Source organism: Amphibalanus amphitrite, unplaced genomic scaffold, assembly GCF_019059575.1.
Source record: "Amphibalanus amphitrite isolate SeventyFive unplaced genomic scaffold, NRLGWU_Aamphi_draft 000235F_arrow, whole genome shotgun sequence".
Lineage (NCBI taxonomy): Eukaryota > Metazoa > Arthropoda > Thecostraca > Balanomorpha > Balanidae > Amphibalanus > Amphibalanus amphitrite.
In genome coordinates this window covers 402278-426137 of record NW_024881730.1, presented here as the reverse complement: position 1 = coordinate 426137, position 23860 = coordinate 402278, and the positions used below count along the sequence as shown (strand labels likewise).

Here is a 23860-nt window from a genome sequence, read left to right as displayed (position 1 = left end):
GTTACTGAAAAAGCTAAACTTACCAAACCTTAATTTTTTAAGAAATGACGTCACATGTTCTGTTAATCAATTTTAACCCATTTTTAATCCAAATTTGTTACTATTTTAACTAATCTTATAGAAAAATTAATAATGTTAATTTATAAAGAGTGTGTTATTTTTAATACAATGAATATAACGCACTTTACGTCATTTATTAGAAGCTATTGATTTTCAAGGCGCAAATGTTCAAATAGAAGACGTACAATTCCGGTGCAATTGATACAAACAAACATTAATGTGATTTTTGTGCCGTTGGATTTCAATTTGACTTTTGACTGACGGTGGTGTGGAATCAACGATTTACGTGGATTTACGGACGTTTTGAGATTTTTCGGTTGCTCAATTTCGATGTATTTTGATAACCTATGTAGTACATTCTATTTTTCACTAAGATGAGAGTAGCATAGGTTGACATGCAGCTAAAATTATCTCGGAAGTGTTCGACATCACGCCTTCTCATTCTGAGATACGATTCACCGCCACAGATTGAGATCAGTTTGAACATTATACTTCATTATTAAGTTTACTTAAGCTGCATCTGCTTTTTTTGTTAAGATGCCAGGTCATGATTCAGCAGTTAAGAATGGCCTAGATTCCTTGAGCAAAGGACTGCCTAGAGAGTCAATTGATGTTGATGTTACGGGAGTCGACTGGCAGCTTGAGGCAAGGTAAGTTGAATGGGGTTTAAATGGATTCTTACATTTTAACTTGCTTTTGTTAGCTTTTACTCTTTTTACTCAATATTTATTAAAATGTAAAGCTGAACATCTCTTTCTACTTTTTGCATTGCATTGTCTAAGGTGTTCTATTTTTCAGCTTGAGCCACTTCTTTTATCAACACCCAACTTGTGTCACTCCTTTTTCAATTGGGCCCTTTGAATGACTATTCTAAATAATACTGTCTTATCGCCAATATGTTTTGAGACAAGTGAGCACCTGTGAAGTTGATAACTGATACTTCTTACTTTTACTCATAATATACAACACAGTTCCACCTAGACGCCTACTGAAGAAAGAAGAGGCTCATGGCAATGGAGGCAAGATTCTCAGATGGATTGGTGCATTCCTGGATGGACGAAAGCAGCGAGTCAGCCTTGGAAGCAGCAAGTCTGACTGGGCTGCTGTACCAGTACCAAGTGGTGTTCCTAAGGGCTCAGTCCTTGCTCCATTACTCTCCACACCATACGTGAACGACCTGCTGGAACCACTGCATTGCCGGATAAAGATATTCGCCGACGACAGTAAACTCTACCGACGTATCTGCTCTCGGTCTGACTCCGAATCTCTACAGGAGGACCTGAACGCGGCACTTCACTGGGCAGGCAGGTGGCAGCTGTCATTCAACCCTGTAAAGTGTAAGGTGCTCCACATCGGTGGAGGCAATCAGCACCACACATACTGGATGGGGAAGAAACTGTCGCGGACTCAGAAGTTCAGAGAGACCTTGGTGTCCTCATGGATGCTCAGCTCAAGTTTCGGAAAGAGGCTGCTGCGGCCGTCAGTAAGGCAGTAATTGATTCGTTGGTCATTCCACCTGCTCCACAGATCAACCCTCCCCCTGCTCCTCAAGGCCCTTGTCCGACCCCACCTTGCGTACGGGAACCTTGTGTGGGGTCCCTTCAACCGGGCGGACCAGCGGCTGGTAGAGCGGGTGCAGAGACGGGCGACCAAGCTCGTCCCGGATCTAAGACACCTCCCGTACCGAGAGCGACTGAAAGCCCTGCAGCTGCCAACGCTGTACTACAGACGGAGGCGCGGTGATATGATCGCGGTTTATCAGCTGCTACGCGGTAGACTCGACATAGACCCTCACAGCTTCTTCGAGATGGCATCCAGCAGAACAAGAGGACACCGATGGAGACTAGTCAAGCCGCGAGCAGTTTCCAGGATCCGGCGCAACGCGTTTTCCATCCGCGTTATCAACGACTGGAACAGCCTACCGCCAGAGGTCGTCGGCTCTGACACTCTGAACCAGTTCAAAAACCGGCTCGACACCCACTGCTGGGCACACCTCGCACACGACACCCCTCACGCAGCTGAATAGTCAGACGCACGAGGAGCTCGACTAGAAAGGTTTCTAAAGGCCTTTGGCCTATCCAAATCCCGTACTTTCTAAGTAAGTAAGTAAATACGCAGAATTTAGGAAGGCCTTATGGCATGTGGATGATAAGTATGATAAACAACAAGATTTATTCTTGATAATGTTGACAACTGGTGGGAGAAAAAACTTAAAACCTCTAGCCTACACAGGCTAGTATGACCCATTCACCCTTTCCCACCTGCAAATCAATTCTGCCAAATGCCATTATGCTTAATTACATGTCAAATGATACAGATGAGATGATCAATGATCATGCCAATCGAAAGCAAGACACTGAACCAAGACACTGACACTAGACTACCTAACCAGTCACTGAAAAAAATTGGCCGGATACATGGCCACAGCCAGTACCTGTGCCAGTTGAGTACCCACTAGGGTTAGGGTATAAACACAACAGTCATTAGACATGAAATGAATACCAAATGCAACAGTGAATGATTTCACCTGTGATTTTAGCTGTGGAATAGGTGCCACCAGTTCTTAACCCGCGCCGGGACGGGGCGAGTTAGACGTCGCCACGTAGCGACGCGCGGTAACCAGCATTCGAAAGAGCGTCAAAAATAAGGACGAAAACACTTCGGTCATTTTTGGGTCAGCTCAAAGGTCAGGTCGCCAGAGGTCATCAAAGGTCAAGTGTAGTCCATTTCAACAATTTTGGAAACTGCCAACGGCTAACTCGGGAACCAGTAGAGCTTCAGCGCCGCGGAAAAGCGCATTCGATAGCCCGTTCACAGACCTTTCTGGGTTATGTTCTCAGATTTGACCTCAGGTCAACGGTTTAGCCTCCAGAGGGCAAAAACTCTTAATGACTGTAAATAGCAGTTTTCACGAAAATGGTTTTTCGCCAATAACTTTTGACTCAAGAGAGCCACGACATTACGTTTGGTAGTATCGTGTTCCTTTCGTCGAGACGCGTCGAATGAACTATTTGTTGACCTTGAAAGGTCATTTTGAAAATTTGACCTCAGGTCAAGGTCATGACCTGACCGGAAAGGGTCATGTTGCATATCAGTCGATCCGTGTCGTCGAGCTGAATACAGCTGACGTGTTTTCATCGCTCTAGCACGTCTTAGTCAAAAGTTATAGCCAAAAAACTGCCGGTGACCGTTTATGACCTGAAATGACCTTAGGGGCACACAGAGGAGTCACAGGTGCATTTTTTCGATTCAGTGTGTCATGTTTACCTATGAACTGATGTTTATGAGGGTTTTGAACATAATTCGTCCAAAAGAGGCGCATTTCAATTTTCTCTCATTGACTTATAATGGAGAGGTCGCAAAATTGACCTGACCTTAGGTCACCGATATCGAAATTCCCAGATATACATTTTGTACATGCTGTTAATCTTATCAATCGCTGAAAGTTTCAAGGTGATCGTTAAGTAGGTGTAGCTATGACGTGGATTGAAACTTTTTCTGAGGTGAGGTCACTTGACCTGACCTGGTGACCTGACCTTGAGAGCCCTGGGTCTAAAATTTTCACAACATGTGTGGAAAAGATGCAGAACAGGTGTGCCAAAAACGGCCGTTTTTGAGATAACCGCGAAAAACCGCAGGGGGGGGGGTGTTCAAACACCTCCCCGGCCCGGCGCGGGTTAATCATATGTTGGCTCTTTAGCATCCTGGGAACTGGTCACATGTTGGAATGTCTTTTTATAAATAGTTCAAAAAGAATGCCAATGTTGTTTACACGCTAACATGTTATTATCGATTCTCAATGGGAGGTCGAAACGTTCCCACCGCTACCACCTGTTCGCGTTATTCAGTATGTATGTACAAAGAGTGTGAAAGTATTACAGCATTGTGGACGTGGTTTGTCGTGAGGTGCGACCTCATACGCGTAACTCACGTTAATATGGTTGGCGTTTAGCAAAGTGGACTATTTTGAATAGGTAATCAATGTTTTCCGTGATTTTAGAATTGTATTTCGAGTCTTCTATTTGACCGGATAGTCGCTGTCATCAGTCATCGAAAGGTAACATTTTGCTTGGTAACCTGATAGTTCTTGTAAAGGCTTTGAACTTGTATGAATTCTTAAAACGAAACGTTAACGTTCATAGTTTTTTTTTCTTAGGAGGGAGTGACAGAGTAGAAACCCGTGTATTGATGGCGGGATCTTTTTTATGGTGCGTGGGTTTACATATATGTACCTACGTCGACATGCTATTACACCATCGCCTTTCTTCCGTTTCTGCCTTATAGCTTGCTTTTTCACTAAATTTCGGTAACTTCGGTCCTGTGTCATTTGAGCAACTATGGAATGCCTCATATCTACGAGTTTTGGCCATAAGGGACGGTGCCTTCGGAAATCTCTCGGGTCCTCCACGCGTTTCTATAAATATCCGACACGGCGCGGGGCGAGCGACACGCGCCTGTCGTCGGACGGTGCCGTCGGCGGCGCGCCGGGCCGGGCCGGACGGCCGCTGCTGGTGTCGGCAGCGGCGCGGCAGTGCGGCGGCCGGGCTCGGCTCGGCGGGTGACGCCCTGTCGGACGGGACGCGCCACGGGTCCACTGGAGAGGCCACGCGATGGCGCGGGACTCGGATCACTGGTCCCCAGCAGTGACCGGCGCTCGGAGAGGAGAGACGTGATGGGACAGCTCCCGAGGGCGACGGCCCGGCCGTGATTTCAGTGTGTCGACGTTGTGCCAAAGACTGTGCCAAGCCAATCTGTAAGATGTTGTAGTGGTTGCGTATATTTTTGTGCAAGTGCTAAGTGGTGATATTTTAACTTGTTTGTACTTTCACGACGAGCAAATGGGGAGCGTTCCGTATGTGCGTTGGCGACTTCCATCAACTGCGAGAAGCGGGTGGCTAAATCAAAGTGCTGTTTTTAGGTAAGCTTTGAAGTTATGTGACAGTCTAAACATTTTTTTTTCTGAAGGAAGAGTTTAACGCAACTCGCTAAAAGAGGGCTGCGTTTCGTTAATTCATCGTTAGATGAAAAAGTAAATACATATATTTGCCGGCGGGTCTCATTCCTCACTTGATTGAAAGATCACGGTTTCAGTATAATTTTCAACAATGACAAATGTTTGCGGGGAAGATGGCCGGATGGTGCTTCAGCGAAGTGCGCTGACCTTTTGGAGTTCCGACCGTTTACCGATCTGTTCTGCCGCTCCGTGCACGCTAATCAAGATTTTGTGTCTGATGTCGATCTCCCGGGTATATACCTTGTTGCTGGGTCAGGTTGGGGAAGTCTGTTATTTCTCCATCATGTTATCCACCCCTCTCTCCCTCTCTCGCTCTCTCCCCCTTCTCTCTCTCTCTCGCTCTCTCCCCCCTTTCTCTCTCTTCTCTCTCTCTCTCTCTCTCTCTCTCTCTCTCTCTTCTCTCTCTCTCTCTTCTCTCTCTCTCTCTCTCTCTCTCTCTCTCTCTCTCTCTCTCTCTCTCTCTCTCTCTCTCTCTCTCTCGCTCTCGCTCTCGCTATCGCTCTCGCTGCTATACTCCTACTCCTACTCCTACTCTTACTTTCACTCCTCCCTCTTCTTCTCTCCCCACTTCATTCTTTCGCATTCCGCCCTCGTTCCCCTTCCATGCCATCTCTTTCACCCCTCCACCTCACAGCCCAGCCCCTATCCCAGCTCCCCCGTTTTCTCCCCCTCTTTCCGCCCCGCCACCATCCCCTCTGTTCGAGGTCAGGCCGGGTCAGATCGATCGCCACCGGCGCGCCATTTCGCCGCGCGCGCGATCCGCGGAGAGCGGCTCCCGCCGGCTCCGGTAGCCGCGCCGCGCCGCGCCGATCAATGTCGGCTGATGAGCCGGCCTGCTCTCTGCTCAGAACTCGGCTCGCTGCGGCCTCTGGCGCCCGCCGCCAGCTTGGCGGCTGGCGGCCATGTCCGTGGGATCAACTGAGCAATGTCGATTCAACGGGAATGCATTTTCAGTGCGCAGTGATGCATTATTGTAAGCCTTTCGGTCGCTTCTTACCTTCCTTCTCTTATTTGAATATATGCCTCAATTATCTGATACGACCCAAAGTGATGAAGGAAGATCATCAGCGGGGGAATCGGTCCCCAACAATTGGGTCACGGGATGGTAACACACAGGTCGCAAAATGAACCGACAAATTTATCAGCAAGAGAATAGTGAAAAAGAAAAAAATCACAAAAAGTTCTTACGAAGCAGGAGCATATGGAGATGCAGCATTATCGTGGATGCTCCACTTTTGTTTCAGTTCGTTTGGTTCGATCATCCGTTCGTACGTCGTGACTTCATGAAATTGTGACTTATTTTTGTCACCCATTGTGGTAGGTCGTCTTGGTCAGCTCGGAGACTCGATCCACTCAGATCACCGGTGCAACTAGTTTGGTTGTCTTTCGAAGCGGCACGGCTGAGTTTTAAATACAGCAGAGGCTGAGGAGTGGGTGGCGACTTCCCGGTCCCTCCGGAGCGGTTACCGGTGTCTGTGTGGTGGTGCTATGAGTGCGTGCGTGAGGGAGGCCTGAGTGGCAGGTACTGGTGGCCGGCTGCCAGCAGCCATTGGCGTCCCGGACAGGAAGTGATCCACCGATGGGACCGAGCGCTGCCAGGTCTCAGCCACACTGCACTTGCCGCGGTATCTCCCTCTCCCTCCCCAAAACTCGTTAGGCAACGAGAGGAGGGTGAATGATGATTTACTACGGGTTCCTAACGGACGGTTCTTTCACACTTTGCTTCGGGATGAAGAGCCTCGTTTTCAATTGCTCTTTTTTTCTCACGATTCTTATTCTTTTAGAAGTGCACACAATTACTTGAGTGATTCTGATACCTAAGCACGTCACCTCTGCTTATTTTACACAGTCCGTGATAAAATCTGTAGACTTTGCCAGACTGCTGAGCTGACTGACCATAGACGATTCTGTACAATGCGCCTGGATGTCGAGCTGACTGAGCAGAGACTAGTGTGTTGTCTGTACTACACTGCTGAGCTGACTGACCGCACGCGAAGACCAGCGTGTTGACTGTGTCGAGACTGTTGAGCTGACCGACCACCCTGTGTCTGTTTCAGCACCAACCCGGCCCATCTACCGGAGATAACGAGGATGGACCTGCACGCCAACTCCGCGGCCAGTCTCCGTAAGTACTCAGCACCCGCTGCTTGGCCTAGCTACGGCATCCTTGATGATCTTCATGTTTTCTTAGCACTTGCCTGCTTTAGGATAAGTGATTAATTGCTCCTATGATCAACAGTCAATAGTGACCAAACAACTGCAGGGCGTAGTGGAGGTGGTTTATGGACGAAGGGTCGCTGTAAGCTGTGCGCACCGCAATACCATCACGAGAGCCCTTTGTGGCTGGACTGCCGACTCGGGCCGTGTGACGTTCAGGACGTGGAGACTGGACTCGGGAGCGTTCCCGTGCGCTGTGCGGAGTTCCCGACCTGCGCCCGCATCAGTGTTTGTGGCTGCGTACCGCGGAGGACCGACCGAAGACCGGTTGTTTGTGGAGGCAGGTGGCCAGCCCCGTCGTTCGCTAGCGTCGCTTGGGTTGGCACCGGCGGCGCACTTTCGCTGTCGTCGACCCGGTACCCATCAGAGGTGGGTCACTGAGCGGCCGGTGCGACAGCCACTTCCGCGACGGGTCACCGTGTGACGAGCGGCAGCCGGCGGGCGCAGAAGGACGGGCCACCTGACTGAGTGGGTAGAGGGGCCACCGCCCTAAGTGGTAAGAGTGAACGAACGAACTGAACGAACGGCGAACGGCGAGCACCTGACTGGATAGTCTGGACGATGAGTAGTACGGGCTTCCTGAATCCTGACCGAACGCACGGTTTAACCGCACGCTAAGCGGCGATAACTACCGCCTATCCGGGAAAGACGTCCGTCCAAGCGGCTTTGTCAAGTCGCCTGCCATTCTCTGTTGGTGCTGCTGCTGTCTGGTCTCGGATGAATGATATAGTCGCCTGATCCACGCCCCCGGCGTGTGCCAGAGATGTCTGTTCACCGTCGGGGTTTGCTGCCGCGGACCGTCTGCCCGGCCTTACCGCTTCCGTCCGTCCGTCTGCGGTGTGTTTAGGCGAGCCGGCGCGGCGCCCCGCCGTCTGGGACAGCCACACGCCGCGTACAGGGAGGCGCTGTTTGCTGACCAAACCGGGCCGCCGCCGAGCAATCACTCATCGCTTCCCCTCGGCGTCCGACATCGCTCGGGCGGAGATCGACACAGAGTGGGAGCCGAAACGGGTCCGCAGAAGATTCAGCTTTCAAATAGCAACATTTTGAAGTCCAGTGAAGTTGACGTTTGAAGTCAATAAATTTGTTTAAAGTCGACGGTGGCAGCTGCTCGCAAGTCTATCACTGGCCTAAGCAGCAAAAGGTGACCCGGCTGTTTGTCGCAGCTATTTCCCAAACCAGCCACTTGTCCAGACATCAGGAGGAAGCCTGGTCGCCTCGGTCGGCTCGCAGTTTCGTCTGCCAGCCAGCTGCATGCCGTTCGGAAGCCGCCCAGCTGCGCCCATCCGCGTCTGTGGGTGGTTTATGGAGCAGTTCGGGGGCGGGTCGTGTGTCGAGCTGTTTGGAACCGTCAGTGATGGACGGGGCTACGGAGGCTCCGCAGATGGGTAGGGTCGCCTTGGCTCAATGTGAGACCGGGGCATTCCGCCGAAATGGTGTTCGATTCCCTTGCCCCAACACCAGCGTGTACGAGGGCGCCTTGTAATGTAACGTTTTGCGGTACTTCCTGGCCGAAAACGCGGATGTGCTTTCGTTTCGTTCACTCAGCTTTCGTTTGGATGAAATTGTGTCTGAATAATGTGTTGAGAAGCATGATAGTCTCAAAGGCGATACGGGCAACAGCGGCGTCCCGACCCTTTCAAACGAGACGGACTGGCGGCACGGGTCGCTGACGCCTCCGCGACCTCTCGTCCATCTTCAGCCCGCAGAACTGCCGGTCGTGGGCGGCCAATTGAAGCCACTCTGTCAGCGATAGGGTCAGTCGGTCTGACTGCACGCCTTCGAGAAACGGGCCCTGTTTATTGGTCTCGCTGTTGGGGACGCGGTCTGCGTCGTCCCTGACCTGTCTGCGGGACGATCTGTCTGGCCACTGGCGCGGTCACAGCCGGCGGGCTGATGGGGTGTGGGGGACGGCCCGCGGCGCTGCCGACCCTGACCGACTGGGCGCCCCCCGGTGACGCAGTTGGCCGCTACCGTCACCCCGTCGGCGCCGCTCCGGCAGCCAACTCGCCGTATACTACGTACCTACTGCGTTGTTATCTTCCACCGAGCCGATGGAGAAGAGGGCATTGCTCGCCCTCAGTGTAATCCACTATATTTACCGCAATGAAGTCTGACGCAGAAGTGAGGTCGTAGGTTCCACACTTGCAATGCTCCTTTGTAATCAGAAAATACATGACGACTTTTGTAAGATCAGTATTCAGTACTTACCGTTTTCATCACTGCCAACATTTTGAACAAAGGCTCTTTGCTGTCAAAATAAAAAAAGGATATCCTATGCTTGAGCCATCAAGCTACCGAAGGACTACTGAGATTTCCCCGAGTCTGGCCGGTGCCGCTTGAGCTCGGAGTCCATATAATGCCGCTTGGGTTCTGGGCACGCTGCGCTGACCTTTGAGCCAGAAGGCTAGTGCGTTCCGTTCCGGTTGTTTTCTGAGCGCTGTCGGCGTCGGCGTGGTATGCTGCCAGCGGACCGTCCCTCCCCGGCAGCCCGGCCGACGGGAGACCCGCCAACGCGCGGACCCGGGCCGGCCGCGGTTTTTGCCGCCGAATGTAGGCCGTGTTGTTTGCACGGCTCACGGTAACAGCAGCACGTGTCGCCTGTTGCTGAACCGCGGTAGTATGTCGGGATACGTGTCAACTGGATCAGGACAGGGATTAGAGGAGCGGGGCCGCTGACAGGAACAGGGAGGAGTCACGCTAACTGCTTAACAATCGAGCGTCTGCGCTGGTGGCTGAACGAAACAGGAACGTAAAATTGATCCGGGATGCCTTGGTTCAGTAGCGAATGAGATGAACTAGTACAGAGTTGTGCACTGTAGCAGGTGTTCCTACTACCTTGCCTAATCTAGGTGTCGTGCTTCATCATAATGTTGTCGGGATGTTCGCTATATTTTTGCATCGATCAACGTGAGAACATTTTGTATTATTCAAATGTTGTTCGGCTTCCGTATTTACTCGACTCAAATAATGCTGTATGTCTGGCTATGCCTTTTTTGACGTGCATTTTCCGTGCGGACAGTGAGTGGGGGCGCTGCCTCCCCGGGCCGCAAGACAATGAAGGAATACGAGCAGCAGCAGAGGAACCTGGAGCAGGAGAACTTCCAGCTGAAGCTGCGCATCTACATGCTGGAGGAACGACTGCCGGGCGGCGGCGCGCCCGACAACGACACAAATACAATCGTCGACCTCAAGGTAGGGTGAGGCTCGAGCCTCGTGCCCTACCGAAACTGAATGTCTGCTGCTTTCCGCTTCACGATACTAGCCGACAATATTATTGCGATGCAGTTGATCCTTACTAGCAGGCTTTTTGCGTTTTTCCCTTGTCTTTTCTCTGAGATCGATGCAGTTGTGGACGTCGGACATTGTAGGCGTCTGTGTAATGCGAATCTATGCCCACTGATATCCGGACGGCCGTCGATATCCGGTGGCCGTCGGTATCACATTACTGTCGGCATTATGTGACGTTTCCGGTTTCTCGCACAGGTGCAGCTGGCCACGCTGCGTGATGAGCTGGCCCAGAAGAAGGAGCTGCTGCGGCACGCCTCGGACGCCCTGGAGAGTCTGGAACACCAGTACGGTGCCGAGCTGGAGCGGCAGAAGCAGCGCGCCGAGGACGAGCGGCTCCAGCTGGAGCGGCGACTGGAGGAGCTGCAGAACGCGCTGGTCAGTGGGGGCTGTGTGCTGTGATTGGTGGATCCAGGGGGGTGATCTTCGATGGGCGATGGGCCTTCGATGGGCTTACCGCTTTGCTGTTGAGTGTGTACAGTTTATGAGCTGAGTGGATTGGTCTCCAGAGTGGCCGCTGAATACTACCGCGCTGGTTAGCGTTTGCCGGTCAGTGTGTCGGTGGCGGAATCTCCTAATTGATTATTGCCGCCTGCCCTGCTGGTAAATTGTCGCCGGACTGACGACCGTTGTTTGTGCTTACCGTTCTCGGTGCCTGGACGGCGTGTATGTCTGAAGTTGTGTGTGTCGCTGTCACCGGTGACCATCCCCGCTCACTACGCCCAGGAGCGTGCCAACCAGGAACGTGCCGCGCTGGCGGAGCGGTCGGCCATCGAGCAGCCCTACCTGAGGGCTTTCGAGCCTCTGTCGGTGGACCACGCGGCGTGCCACAGCCAGCACGAGCTCGGCCAGCTGGAGGCCAAGATGGCCGAGCTGCAGGACGCGCTCGGGCAGATGAAACAGGTGGGTGACGGAGCTAGGAAAGATGAAACATAGCGTTATATACCAGAGCGAGCCGAGCTGGTCTGTGGCGATGGTACTGGTGAGCATAATTGGTAAGCCGAGCCGCATCATTAGGATGTGCTGTGGCTCGATGGTGCTGGCTGTTGTTGCTGGCTCTCCGGCCTGTCAGCCCTGTAGTCTGTAACTTTGGTTGACTGAACGGGCGTTATCTCCGGACGGCAGGGAGTAAAGGCCGCCGTCCACTGCGACGGAATTCCGTCCGGAGTCCGTCCGGAATGTCGCCGCACGCTGGCCGCATCCGGTCCGGATGCGGTCCGGATGCGGAGAGCTAATAAATGTTTCCTATCACTTATTACCAAATATAATATTGCAAGGAACCAGCAGCGAATACGCTTGCCATTCTAAGGAAATAATTTTTACTTACTTCATGATGATCGAGTTCCAATTCTTCGTACAATTCACAATGTTCGACTCCGATACGGCCCCAAACCACGTCTATTCCGGACGTTCCGGATGCGTTTTCCGCAGAAAAGTTCAACGCGTCGGACATCACTCTTCCGTCTCCGTAGCAACCGCATCCGAAACGCATGCGGAGAGCTGACGGAAAATCAACAGCTGATTGCCGTTCGGATGCGGTCCGGACGGAGCGCGCTCACGATTTCCGTACGGACCGGATGCGCCCATAGGGTTCTGTGTTAAATTCCGTACGGACCGCACGCGTTCCGCACAGTGGACGGCGGCCTTAAGTGTCATCTGCATATAGGTACCAATTAGTGTTCGGAGCGGTATCACCTGCGCTCACTGAATGTTTCGCCTTCCCTCTCCCGCAGACGGCTGAGGAGCGGGACCAGGAGTCTGAGCTGCTGCGCCGGCAGCTGACCGAGGCCCGCGCCGCCGCCGACCGGCTGCCGGAGCAGGAACGCCGCTGCCACCAGCTGGCCGACGAGCTGCGCCAGCTGCGCGAGCAGCAGGAGCGCGCGGCCGCCGACACGGCGCGGCTGCGAGCCGAGCGCGAGCGCAGCGGCGCAGAGGTCGAGCGGCTGACCCAGCAGCTCAAACAGCTGGAGACCGAACAGGAGAGCACCGGCGCCGAGCTGACCCGGCTCAGGAAGCAGCTGCTACAGGTCGGTCTCGTGGTGCCTCGTATATTATCGCTGATGTTCTCCACTGGTAAACAGGGAAGGGGTTACAGAATCCATCCGAGCCCCGATACCGGGAAACAGAAGCGCTCTCCGTCTGGCCCCAATCACTTTATAGTTCGGCGCAGTAAGCGCGCTATTTTGGTCTGTTTTGCGTGGTGAAGTGGCGCCCCGTTCTGTTGTTTGGTGGCGTGCCAGGTCCGGCCGGAACCAGACGCCATTTGTCTCACCTCTCTGACCGGAGTTTGGACTCGTGCCGCCTCTCACACGCCCCATCTGCCAGACAACACCCTTTGATCTTATTGTTCGGGCGCCGAAACAGTCAAACAACAAGGCTCGGTTAATAGACTTCAGCCTGCCTTACCTTTTTGTCAGGGTTGTCTGTCCGCTGTTTAATTTTGTTCAGCTAGTGTTACCTGAGCGGCGATACACGAACTCTTGTTACGAGCACGACCGTTTCTTCGGGCTAACACGGGCAATTAGTCGCGCGCACAATCGGTGTACAGTCCTGCCCATAATTTGTCCTTTATAACTGTGGCCTAGCCTAGTGCTTTTAGGGCTAACGAGATATGGGTGGAATGACGCCCTACGTTAATGCACATGATAATTTGAAATTGAAATTAAAGAAAAGTGAAACGTTTTTTTTCCTAAGCAGTGACGACGGTATCAGCCAGCTCAACTCCATGTAAAAGGATTGAGGGGAAAATTCAAGAAGAGTTAAGTACTGCTCACCATTTCTAGACGTCGGAACACTTACGTGATAGCGGACCTTAGACCGGCTTACGCCTGACGTCACTGCTGATCTGATTGGACCTGACATGGCAGGCGGAGCACAGGCCGCTGTTGGTTGAGAAGTTGCAGCGCACTCGTGGCCGTCTGACCTAGCCTGACCCACCCTAACCCGATCTGACCTGACCTGCCCTGCAGGCGGAGCAGAGACCACCAGCGGCAGAGGAGCTGCAGCGCACCTGTGACCTCTCTGACCGCCCCTGACCTGCCCTGCAGGCGGAGCAGAGACCACCAGCGGCAGAGGAGCTGCAGCGCACCTGTGACCTCTCTGACCGCCCCTGACCTGCCCTGCAGGCGGAGCAGAGACCACCAGCGGCAGAGGAGCTGCAGCGCACCTGTGACCTCTCTGACCGCCCCTGACCTGCCCTGCAGGCGGAGCAGAGACCACCAGCGGCAGAGGAGCTGCAGCGCACCTGTGACCTCTCTGACCGCCCCTGACCTGCCCTGCAGGCGGAGCAGAGACCACCAGCGGCAGAGGAGCTGCAGCGCACCTGTGACCTCTCTGACCGCCCCTGGCCTGCCCTGCAGGCGGAGCAGAGACCAGCAGCGGCAGAGGAGCTGCAGCGCACCTGTGACCTCTCTGACCGCCCCTGACCTGCCCTGCAGGCGGAGCAGAGACCACCAGCGGCAGAGGAGCTGCAGCGCACCTGTGACCTCTCTGACCGCCCCTGACCTGCCCTGCAGGCGGAGCAGAGACCACCAGCGGCAGAGGAGCTGCAGCGCACCTGTGACCTCTCTGACCGCCCCTGACCTGCCCTGCAGGCGGAGCAGAGACCACCAGCAGCAGAGGAGCTGCAGCGCACCTGTGACCTCTCTGACCGCCCCTAACCTGCCCTGCAGGCGGAGCAGAGACCACCAGCGGCAGAGGAGCTGCAGCGCACCTGTGACCGGCTGACGGCCGGCCGAGCTGCCGACGGCGCTCGTCTCGTGGAGATGGAGGAGGCCCTGCAGCGCGCCACCGATCGGCTCAAAGGTCAGTCGAGACAGTCGGCTGGGACAGATTGAGCGGCGTGGGAAACAGACCATCGGGGTAAATACCGGTCAGTTACCTCAACGGATTAACCGGCCGGTGGCGAGACTAGCAGGTGGGATTGTGTGCTGATGTGTTTTGAGGAACGCTGCAGTGAATATGACTGATGCAGTAAAAATCGGATTGAGGGATTTTATTGCAATAGATCGTTGTTGTGTTCCCCATCCTTACGTCTGATAGTGTCTGTTTCAATGCATCCGTGTATTCGTAAGTCAGTGTATGACAACATGTCCGTGCCGTCTGACGTGCCATCTAACCGCGGCTGTCCGTGTGTGACCTCGTGTATCCTATCTGACGAGGTATCGTATACGTATCGTATGACGAGGTATCGACGTATCGTATACCTCGTGTATCCCATCTGGCGAGGTATCGTATGTGTATCGTATGACGAGGTATCATCGTATGACCTCGTGTATCCCATCTGACCGGTTACCTGTCCGGCAGCGGCGGCCACCAACGAGGCCACGCTGACCGCCGCGCTGCAGTCGGTCGGCGCCCAGCTGGTCGAACGAAAGGCAGAGCTGGCCGCCGCCAAAAAGGCCCAGCGCCGCAGCGAGGCGCACGTCAAGTCGCTGATCGAGGAGCAGCGTAAACTGCACGACACCATGAAACAGTACCTGGCCACGGGTGACGGCGGCGGCACCGAGGGCGCGCCGGCGGACGCCGCCCCCGCCCCCGCCCCCGCCCAGACGGCGGTGGCGGCCCCCAGCGCCGAGACGGCGGTAGGTGCCCCTGTGCGACCTGCGCGGCGCGGCTGCGCCACGTGCCGGCAGTCGGCGGCCTAATGAGGCCGCCGCCATCTCCGCTGTAAATGTGCGTGCGCCTCGCGAGTGCTGCTGGAATGGCTTTTGCTCGTGAGCTGTTCAACGTCAATTTCTTCTGTCACTTTTGATTGTTGCATGAACCTTTTGTCATGAGTTGCTATTATTTTTCATCACTGGCATAACGCTCATCTGCGGGGTTTCCACGGGGTAACAACTGGGTTCACGGTGATCAATAGCGTGCCTCATAGGTGCCACATGCTCGTTACCATCCTTGAGCGTGTTTCTGTGTCATTGCATGCGCATGTGTTATGAATGTCTGGCGTTGCATGGGATTGTGGTGTGTTGTTTTCATGTGATGCGTGTGCTGGTGCCGCGGCTGTCGAGTGAATAGGTGCATGGGTGCTTATGTGTGTCTTTTGTAAGAAATACACTGGACTCCGCTCTGACCGTTGAGACCGCCCACTGCTGCCGCTGCCTGACGGGTGGTGGCGGTTATCGTGGTGCGTTGTCGCCAGCCCGGCGGAGGCGCGCGGCCCGTCCGGGCCATTCCACGGTAAGTGGCCAGGCGGCCTATCCGGTGTCCGCTGCTGCAGGTCCTCTCCTCTCCCCGCTCTCCTCTCATCTCCTCTCCCATTTCCTCCTCTCCTCCCTGTTCCTCATCCTCTGCCCATCCCTGTCTCCCCCAGTGCGTACCGTCTCTGTGTGGCGGCGGCGCGGCGCCGGCGCCTCCTCTAACTCCGCACGAGGTACAGGTGTACCTTCTGCGGACCGAGACCCAGCGCAAGGACCGCAAGATTCGCACCATGGTGGCCGAGATGAAACAGATGAACGATCTGCTGGTCAAGTACCGCTGGGAGGTCAAGGAGCTGGCAGAGGAGGAGAACGAGGTAGTCCTCTCCCCTCCGATCTTCTCTTTTCACCCCTCTCTCTCTCCCGTCGAACTTACCTGCTCTCGCTAACCTGCCCTACGGACTGCGCTCCCTGACCAATTGTTTTGTGACGCATGAGCAGCTATGTGTTATCTGCAACCAGCTCAGCACAATCAATTTTAGCTACACCTTTTACCAGAGTGTTTCTTTACTTTAACGTAAATATTTATGTTGTGAACGGCGCCATGTTAACTTTGGAAGCGGTCGCGGCTGTCCTCTGCTGTGCGATTCTGCCAGTACTGCTGCTAGGTGGCGCTGCTGAGGCCTTACGTGACGCCCGTCTGACCTGTTGATGCCCGGCTCTGACAGCGGCTGTGGACGGAGCTGGAGGAGAACAAGAAGCTGATCCGCGAGCTGCAGGACGAGAAGATGGAACTGGTGCTGGAGAAGGAGCGACAGATACAGGTCAGCTACTCTGTGAGACGGATGGTTCCGGAATAGAACAACAAAGGGGTGACTGAGCATTATGGCCACGGGTCTTTCGCATTACCGACTTAAAACCCATGTTGTCCAACAGCGTGGTCTATATAGCTATTAATTGTCGATTGTATATCCACAGCGTCTCCTGGCGCAGCTGAAGGAGCGCGGCGCCGGCGCGGCCGACGGCGGCTCCTCGCCTCATCCGAAGGCGGGCTCACCACACCGCGCCGCCACGGATAGCTCACTGCAGGAAGTCAATAGCCAGGTACGGAAAACCTTTAGCTATGTAGTATGCTATGTAGTAGCCCAGAATCGATACCCTGAACCCCGTGGCGCTTTTTATTGGAATATAAATACCGATTGGCCCAAATAAAAAAGGTGAGCTGAGCAAACAATTAGTAATCTGGGTCGTTCCCTTTACTCGATGATCCACATATCTCACAAACCTTCTAGCAACGTATTGTGACACGGTACACCGTTTTCTCGCTGGTTTATCCACCGATTTCGAACCATGTCATCCACTGGCTGACTGTCTGACTTATCTGCGGACAGGTGGTAGCGCTGCGCTCCCAGCTGGCGCACGCCACTCTGCTGGTGGGCGAGCGAGACTCGGAGATCGGCCGGCTGCGCGAGCGGCTGCTGCAGCAGCGCCGGCTGCTGGACGAGCCGCTGCCGGCGCCGCAGCTGCGCCAGCGGCTCAGCCGCGAGCTGGGAGAGCTGTGCGCCGAGCTGGCGGCGCCGCGGCCCGGCGCGCCGACAGCCGTCGAGCTGGGCGGCGCCGGGGAGCTGGGTGCCGACTCGGCTCAGTCGGCGGCCGCGCCGTCAGACCCCAGCGAGTTTGGCTCAGAGAAGGCGGCTGGACTGCGCGCCCAACTGGCTGACCTGCGCGACCAGCTGCTGGTGAAGGACCGGCAGCTGGCGGAGCGCGAGGAGAGTGCTGCGGACGCCGAGCGGCTGCGGCAGGCGCTGGACGAGCGGGAGCGGCAGCTGGCGGAGCTGGCCGGCGCCGCGGACCGGCTGAGAGCCACCGAGCGCCAGCTGGCCTCCGCTGGCGCTCAGCTGCAGGAGATGGATGAGCTGCGAGACACGCTGGCCAGCCGAGAGCGTGAGCTGACACTGGCAGAGGGACAGCTCAACGAGATCGCTGAGCTGCGCGACCAGCTGGAGACGCGCGACCAGCAGCTGGCGGCCAGCGGCGAGCACCGGCGCGAGCTGCTGCAGACCCGCCAGCTGCTGGCCGAACGCGACCAGGAGAAGGCGGCCCTGCTGCGCCACCTGGACCAGCAGCGGCGCCAGCACGAGTGCGAGGCGCGCGCGCTGCGCGAGCGTATCGAGCAGACGGTCGCGGCGCCGACGTGGCAGCAGTACCACGAGACGGAGGCGAACCACGTCCGCGAGCAGGCCCAGCTGCGCCGCCGCCTAGCCGACACGCAGTCGGCGGCCGAGCTGCTGCAGCGCCGGCTCGAGCAGCTGGCAGACTTCCTGGAGATGCTGCTCAACTTGGAGGAACGCGGCGTGCTGGACCTGAGCTGCCTGACGGCCCAGCACATGGCCGAGCTGCAGCGCTCGCTGCTGCAGAGCCGCGAGCTCTCGCAGTCGCTGAGCCAGTCCCTGCTGCTCGGTGGGGACGGCTGCGAGTGGTCTCTGAACGGCTCGGCTGCTTTGCCGCTCGCCGAACAGTCGTCGCTGCACGTCCCGGAACTGGAGCCGGTGCGCGACCAGGGCCCGGCCGTGCCCACCCCGGCGCCCAGGGACATCGGGAAGGCGCAGCGGCAGAGCTCGGTAGGCGGGAAGGCGCCGGGCTCGCTCCGGGTGTCTCCTGTCGGCGCTGCTGAGAGTCAGCAGAGCGCGGCCGAACAGAGGTCCGAACGGCCGCCCGCTCAGGAGGTGGAGACGTCTGACGCGGAGGTACAGGCAGGATCTGCGCCGAATACCGCGGAACAAGGCACCCAGGCGGCAGCCCGCGTTCGGACCACAGAACAGACCTCCCAGACCAGCGCAAAACGCGCCAAGACCACCTCACAGACCTCGCAAACCGCCCAAGAGCGCACCAAGACCGCCTCGCAGACCTCGCAAACCGCCCAAGAGCGCACCAAGACCGCCTCACAAACCGCGCAAACTGCTCAGGAACGTGCCAAGACCGCTTCCCAGACCTCGCAAACCGCCCAGGAGCGTGCCAAGACCGCGTCTCAGACGGTGCAGACGGCTGAGCGGGAGGTCGCCACTGCGGAGCGGACCGTGCAGACGGCGGAGGTGACGGTCCGGCCGGCCGGAGAGGCGGACCGGCTGGAGGCGCTGGCCGCCCAGCTGGCCGGCCGAGACGCCCAGCTGCTGCAGCAGACGCAGCTGGTGGCCGAGCTGCGCCGCCAGCTGGAGCGGCAGCTGCCGCAGCCGCTGTCGCCGCGGACCGAGCTGGGCGGCGGCGGTGACGAGCGGGCCGGCGGCCAGCTGACGGCTCGACTGCCGGGCGACGTGCGCGACCGGTTCCGCTCGCTGGTGCAGCGGCAGCGCACCACGGACCGCGCCAGCAGCACAGACACCACCGGCGCGGGTACCGCTGTGGAGCGCGCGCTCAGCCCGCTGCTCAGCCTGGCGCGCGCCCAGTCTGCCGAGCTGATGGCGCTCGACGGCAGGTCACAGCCGCCTGCAGCCGGGCCGACCCGCAGCGCCGGCCAGCTGCCGACGGCGGCCGTGGATCCGGCCCCGACTCCGGTGGCCGAGCAGACGCCGGCCCCGGCAGACGCCTCTGCAGCTGACACGACCGGCCCGGCGCCGGTGCCCGAGAAGGATGTCCCTGTCTCAGCTTCAGCGGCTGCGGCCGTGGCAGCTGTCGCCTCTGAGAGTCGCGAGAGCCACGGCAGCCACCCTAAATCTCAAGGTGAGTTCACTGTATGGGCTAGAAGATTATACTCTTAGGCAGTGGGATACTTAAATTTAAATGTGAAGTTAATGAAGAGCCGATGACCGCTTTTGAAGACATTACACTGTGACTATTTCCGTCACTAATTAGCTCCGTGTGAAAATCCGTCCTTATTTTCCAGAATGCCTGTCGTGTTCACTGTTCGCTAGCGCCCGTCCCGTGCCATTCCTATCCGATCCAATGAGACAGCTCTGACCGTCTCGCCCGTCATTCCAGAGCCGCCGCCGCCGCCGGCGCCGGCCGACTGGAGTGAGTCGGAGGCGTGGTCCGAGCCGGACCGGGACGTCAGCCTGGCGCGCATCGGACTCGACCAGAGCTCGCTGGGCACGCGCACAGAGTCGTGGCTGGCGCAGCAGTCCGACTCAGACGCCAAGCGCGGTGAGTACGGCCGGCGGGGTTTGGTGAGCGCCAGTGGGTCGCAGTGCCCGGGTCCCCGACGCACCGGTGAACGACAGGACTCATGGGACTAGTAATTAGCGAGTCTCTTCATATTAGCGACCATGTGCCTCATATTGATTTGAGACTGACTTGAGTGTTCGTAAGAGTGCATATAAGTCTCATAGACGTGTTGTACTAAAATTGGTCCAAGCCCAACAGATATGATTGATTTGCATGGTAACGTGGGCGCGTAATGCGTATACCATAGCAAGTAACAACGTCTGTATCTGTGTGCGGCAGGCCGTCGCCGGCCGCGGGGCGGTGCCGGCTCGCAGCAGGCCCAAGAGCTGGAGGCACACATCGAGAGCCTGCACCAGGTGAAAGACGCGCTGCGTGCAGAGGTGGACATCTACAGGAAGGTGGTGCCGGCCGGCGGGCAGCGCCCCAGGCACGCCGACGCACAGACGGAGCCGGTGAGTGCCCCTCGCGGACGGGCGGACGGTGAACGGTTACGGAGAAAGTGCGCAGTGGTTGCTGCGTGGTCGGATCGACGGTCAGGAGGAAGAGGTAGCGGAAGCGGACGGCCAGGAGTGAGGGAGGAGGCAGTGGCGGGCAGTCGTTCAGGGAACAGCTTCAGGGTTCAGGCTGGAAGAGCAGTAGCGGACCGATGGTCAGGAGGGGGCAGTGTCGAGCGAACGGTCAGCGGATGAGAGGGTGAAGCAGTGGTAAGCTGAAGCAAATGCGTACCCTCGTACTCTATTTGACTGTCCGTCTTACTACCCCCTGCAGTCGGGCGTGCTGGTGCCGCGGGAGGTGCTCACGGAGATCCACAGTCTGCAGCAGCAACTGGAGCGAGCCATTGTCGCCAACGAGAGGATCCGACGCCAGCTGGAGCGGGAGCTGCCGCCGTCGCCGTCTGCCGCCTCAGAGCTGGCCAGGAAACTGGAGGTCAGTGCCGCTGCTACACCCGGCTACGATAGGGCACTGAGATTCCTGGGCCGCCAGTGAGGCTCGAATGGGTTTGTTAAATGCTGATTGGTGACTAGCTAGCTGAAAGGATATCGATTTCCTGGACATGAAGACACCCGCTTTCGTAGGGCATTTAGTGGTCATTTAACGATTATTTCCGTGTAGCGATTGCACCGACCGTCGCCACTGACGCCGCCGTCTACCCCGCAGGTGACGGAGCAGCGTCTGGCCGAGTCCACCGATCAGCTGACGGCCAGCCGCGCGCGCTGTGACGAGCTGCGCGCCAAACTCTCCCGCGCAAAGGACAACCTGCGACTGGCCCAGCTGAACGCCGAGGAGTTCAAGGACAAGTTTGTGCGAGTCTCGGACGACATGGTGCGCCTGCGAGAGCGGTTCACTCAGGTAAGTAAGCCGGCCGCCCGCACGTCCTGGTGAACGGAGACGCTGTTAAGTGTTGACTGTTGACTATTGCAGCTGTAGGCTGTCAGCGAGTCAAAATTTCATGAACGAAACTCCCCTACACATGCATTGGTTGATTCGCTGGTTAATGCGTAAATGAGTGGTTTTCGCATTCTTTTATCCTTTTGTCATTACTTGACGAAACTCCTCGATGTCAGAACTCTTGTCTAGTAAGCGTGGCTAGACTCAAAGTTCCATTCCCGCAGCTAAGTCACCAGTGACTTGTTCACGTCTTTGCCCTTTGACCCGCCCCACCGTTTCGCTGACGCCACTCCGGCCCACAGATGGAGACGGACCGGGAGCGGACCTCGGAGGAGTCTCGCCGGCGCCGGCCGCGCAGTCCGTCCGCTGACCTGGTGCGCCGACTGGAGAGGCAGCTGGAGACGGCCCAGGCCGCCCTCCAGCGCCAGGAGCAGCTGTCGGAGGAGCTGCGCCAGCAGCTGCTGCAGCGGCCGCCGCCCGCAGCCACCACCGGCAGCTGCAGCGAGTCGCAGCTACTCGAGATCAACCGCGAGAAGCTGCGGCTGCTGGGCGAGCGGGCGCAGCTGGCGAGTCGCGGCCGGCTGCTGCGCTCCGAGAGCTGCCTGCTGGAGGGCGAGGCGCGCGAGGTGGCTGCCCAGCGCCGGCTGGAGGCGGCCAAGTGGGCCGGCTGGGCGCTGGAGCGCCAGCAGCTCCAGCAGGAGATCAGCGCGCTGACGGAGCGGCTGGCGGCCGCCGAGGCGGAGGCGGCCCGCCGGCTGCTGGCCGAGGCCGAGCGCGCGCGGCTGGCGGAGGAGCACGGACAGTGCCAGCGCCGGCTGGCCGAGCTCAGCCGCGCCATGCAGACGGACAAGCGCCGCCTCCAGGAGGTCAGCGCCCAGCTGGAGGAGGTCAACGCCGAGATGGAGGCCATGCGCAGCAAACTGAACGAGCTCGACGGTGAGTTCTGACCAGCTACACTCATAAAGACAGCTTCACAGCTGCGATAGCCATGGCTGCACTTTCCAGCAGCTCACTGCAGTTCACTGATTGTACCCCGAACAGACCGTCGGCCTCTAGGTACTACATGTAGTTAATTGGCTTGCGGCTATCTAGTATAATTGTCGCTGTTCGGTATACCGCACGGCTTTGTCTCAGCCTTGTGCCGTTAAATTGGTTTTCGTGTCGTGATTGGTATCCGTTGTCCACAGACGGCAGCCCAGCGGAGTCAGCACGGGTCTGCTTGCCGCCGGAGCCGGAGCCGGAGCCTGCCGAGAAGGATCCGGAGCCGGAGCCGGCGGTGCGCCGGAGCACATCTGAGTCGGACGGCCCCGACGTGCATCAGGAGAGGTACGGGCAGAAAGGAAAGCACGACCGTATAGGAGCATGGGCTGATGCGTGAACGCTGAAATCAGTCAGTGGGGAACCAAAAATATCCGAATCATTTAGTACATTCTAAATGTATTATGATTGGGAAAGCTTGAGTCTGCCGTTGACTGGCCCATTTGTGACCGCTGCTGACCCGTCGCCCATCGTATCTGACCGACAGTGACCGCACGTCGGCGTACTCATCACCCGACCTGGGGATCGAGTCGGACTGCTACCGCGGCCCGCAGCTGCGCACCGCCTCCCGGCCCGGCCGGCAGCAGCAGCAGCTGGCGGAGACGGCCGCCGGCGAAACAGGTAGGAGTGCCCCTCCGCACGGCACCGGCTCCGTCTGTGTGATGATTAACGTGGCTCTTTGTGGTTTACTGGGATATAGTCGGCACAGTCCACTCCCTATGACGTGGGTTGTGGGATGTGCGCCCGCGGATGGGGGAAGTCGCTGAACGAATTGTCAATTTGTTTACCGCATTTATAGTTAGTCTCTTTTTTCGGGGTTATCCTTTATCTCATGCTGGGATGCCTGGCCCTTGGCTCATCCGAAATCCCCCTGCGCCTGACCCCTGGCCATCCTCCCTGACGGTGCTGCGTCTCCGACAGAGCCGACGCCGGCGGACGGCTCGGAGGCCGAGCGGCTGCGCCAGGAGCGAGACATGATGCATTCCAAGCTGACGGCCACGCGCGCCGCGCTCCAGCAGGCGCTCGACAAGCTCAGTCGCGCCGACCAGCGCAAGGCCAGGGTCGAGCGCGCCATCTTCCGCCAGCTCAGCAAGACGCACGACATCCTGCGGCGCGCCAAAAATAACCTAGCGCCGCCGGGCGCGGGTGCGGAGACGGCCGTCGCGCCGCAGTGACACTGCCGACCCGCGGCGGGGGACGGGACGGGACAGACCGAGGGCCGCGCTGGCAGACCGTCGGCGGCGCCACGACACACAGCGAACGAGCGGCCAGCCGCGGAACAGCGCCGCGGCTGGCAGCGAGACCGGAGCGACAGAGGGGAGGGAGCCAGGGGAGAGAAATCGCACAGAGAGTGTGTGGACCGGGATCAAGGGGCGGGTGGGAGCGACTAACACGCCGGTTAAATTGTAGTGTCTTTCCACCAGGAGTACTCTGGTGATCTCTACGCATAGCCAGGCTGCTCATTGTTCATAATGCTTACACGCCATCGTACTTGTTCTGAGATATAGCGACCTTATTTTAATATACGTGCTGCAACCTCGGTGTGCGGCGTTGCGACAGA

General features: G+C 57.1%; 1 protein-coding gene across 1 annotated transcript; it reads left to right on the top strand.

The window, feature by feature from the left end:
- Positions 1-274: 274 nt before the first annotated feature.
- LOC122385939 (plectin-like) lies at positions 275-23858 on the top strand. Its single transcript, XM_043374638.1, has 19 exons — positions 275-710; positions 7132-7199; positions 10314-10486; positions 10778-10957; positions 11306-11482; positions 12313-12606; positions 14251-14383; positions 14885-15162; positions 16443-16538; positions 16693-16818; positions 17106-19431; positions 19690-19851; positions 20152-20324; positions 20641-20799; positions 21031-21222; positions 21564-22197; positions 22449-22587; positions 22787-22920; positions 23221-23858. Exons 1-19 carry the CDS (start codon positions 598-600, stop codon positions 23472-23474), a joined length of 5811 nt encoding a protein of 1936 aa, XP_043230573.1. The 5' UTR covers positions 275-597; the 3' UTR covers positions 23475-23858.
- The last annotated feature ends 2 nt before the right edge of the window (positions 23859-23860 follow it).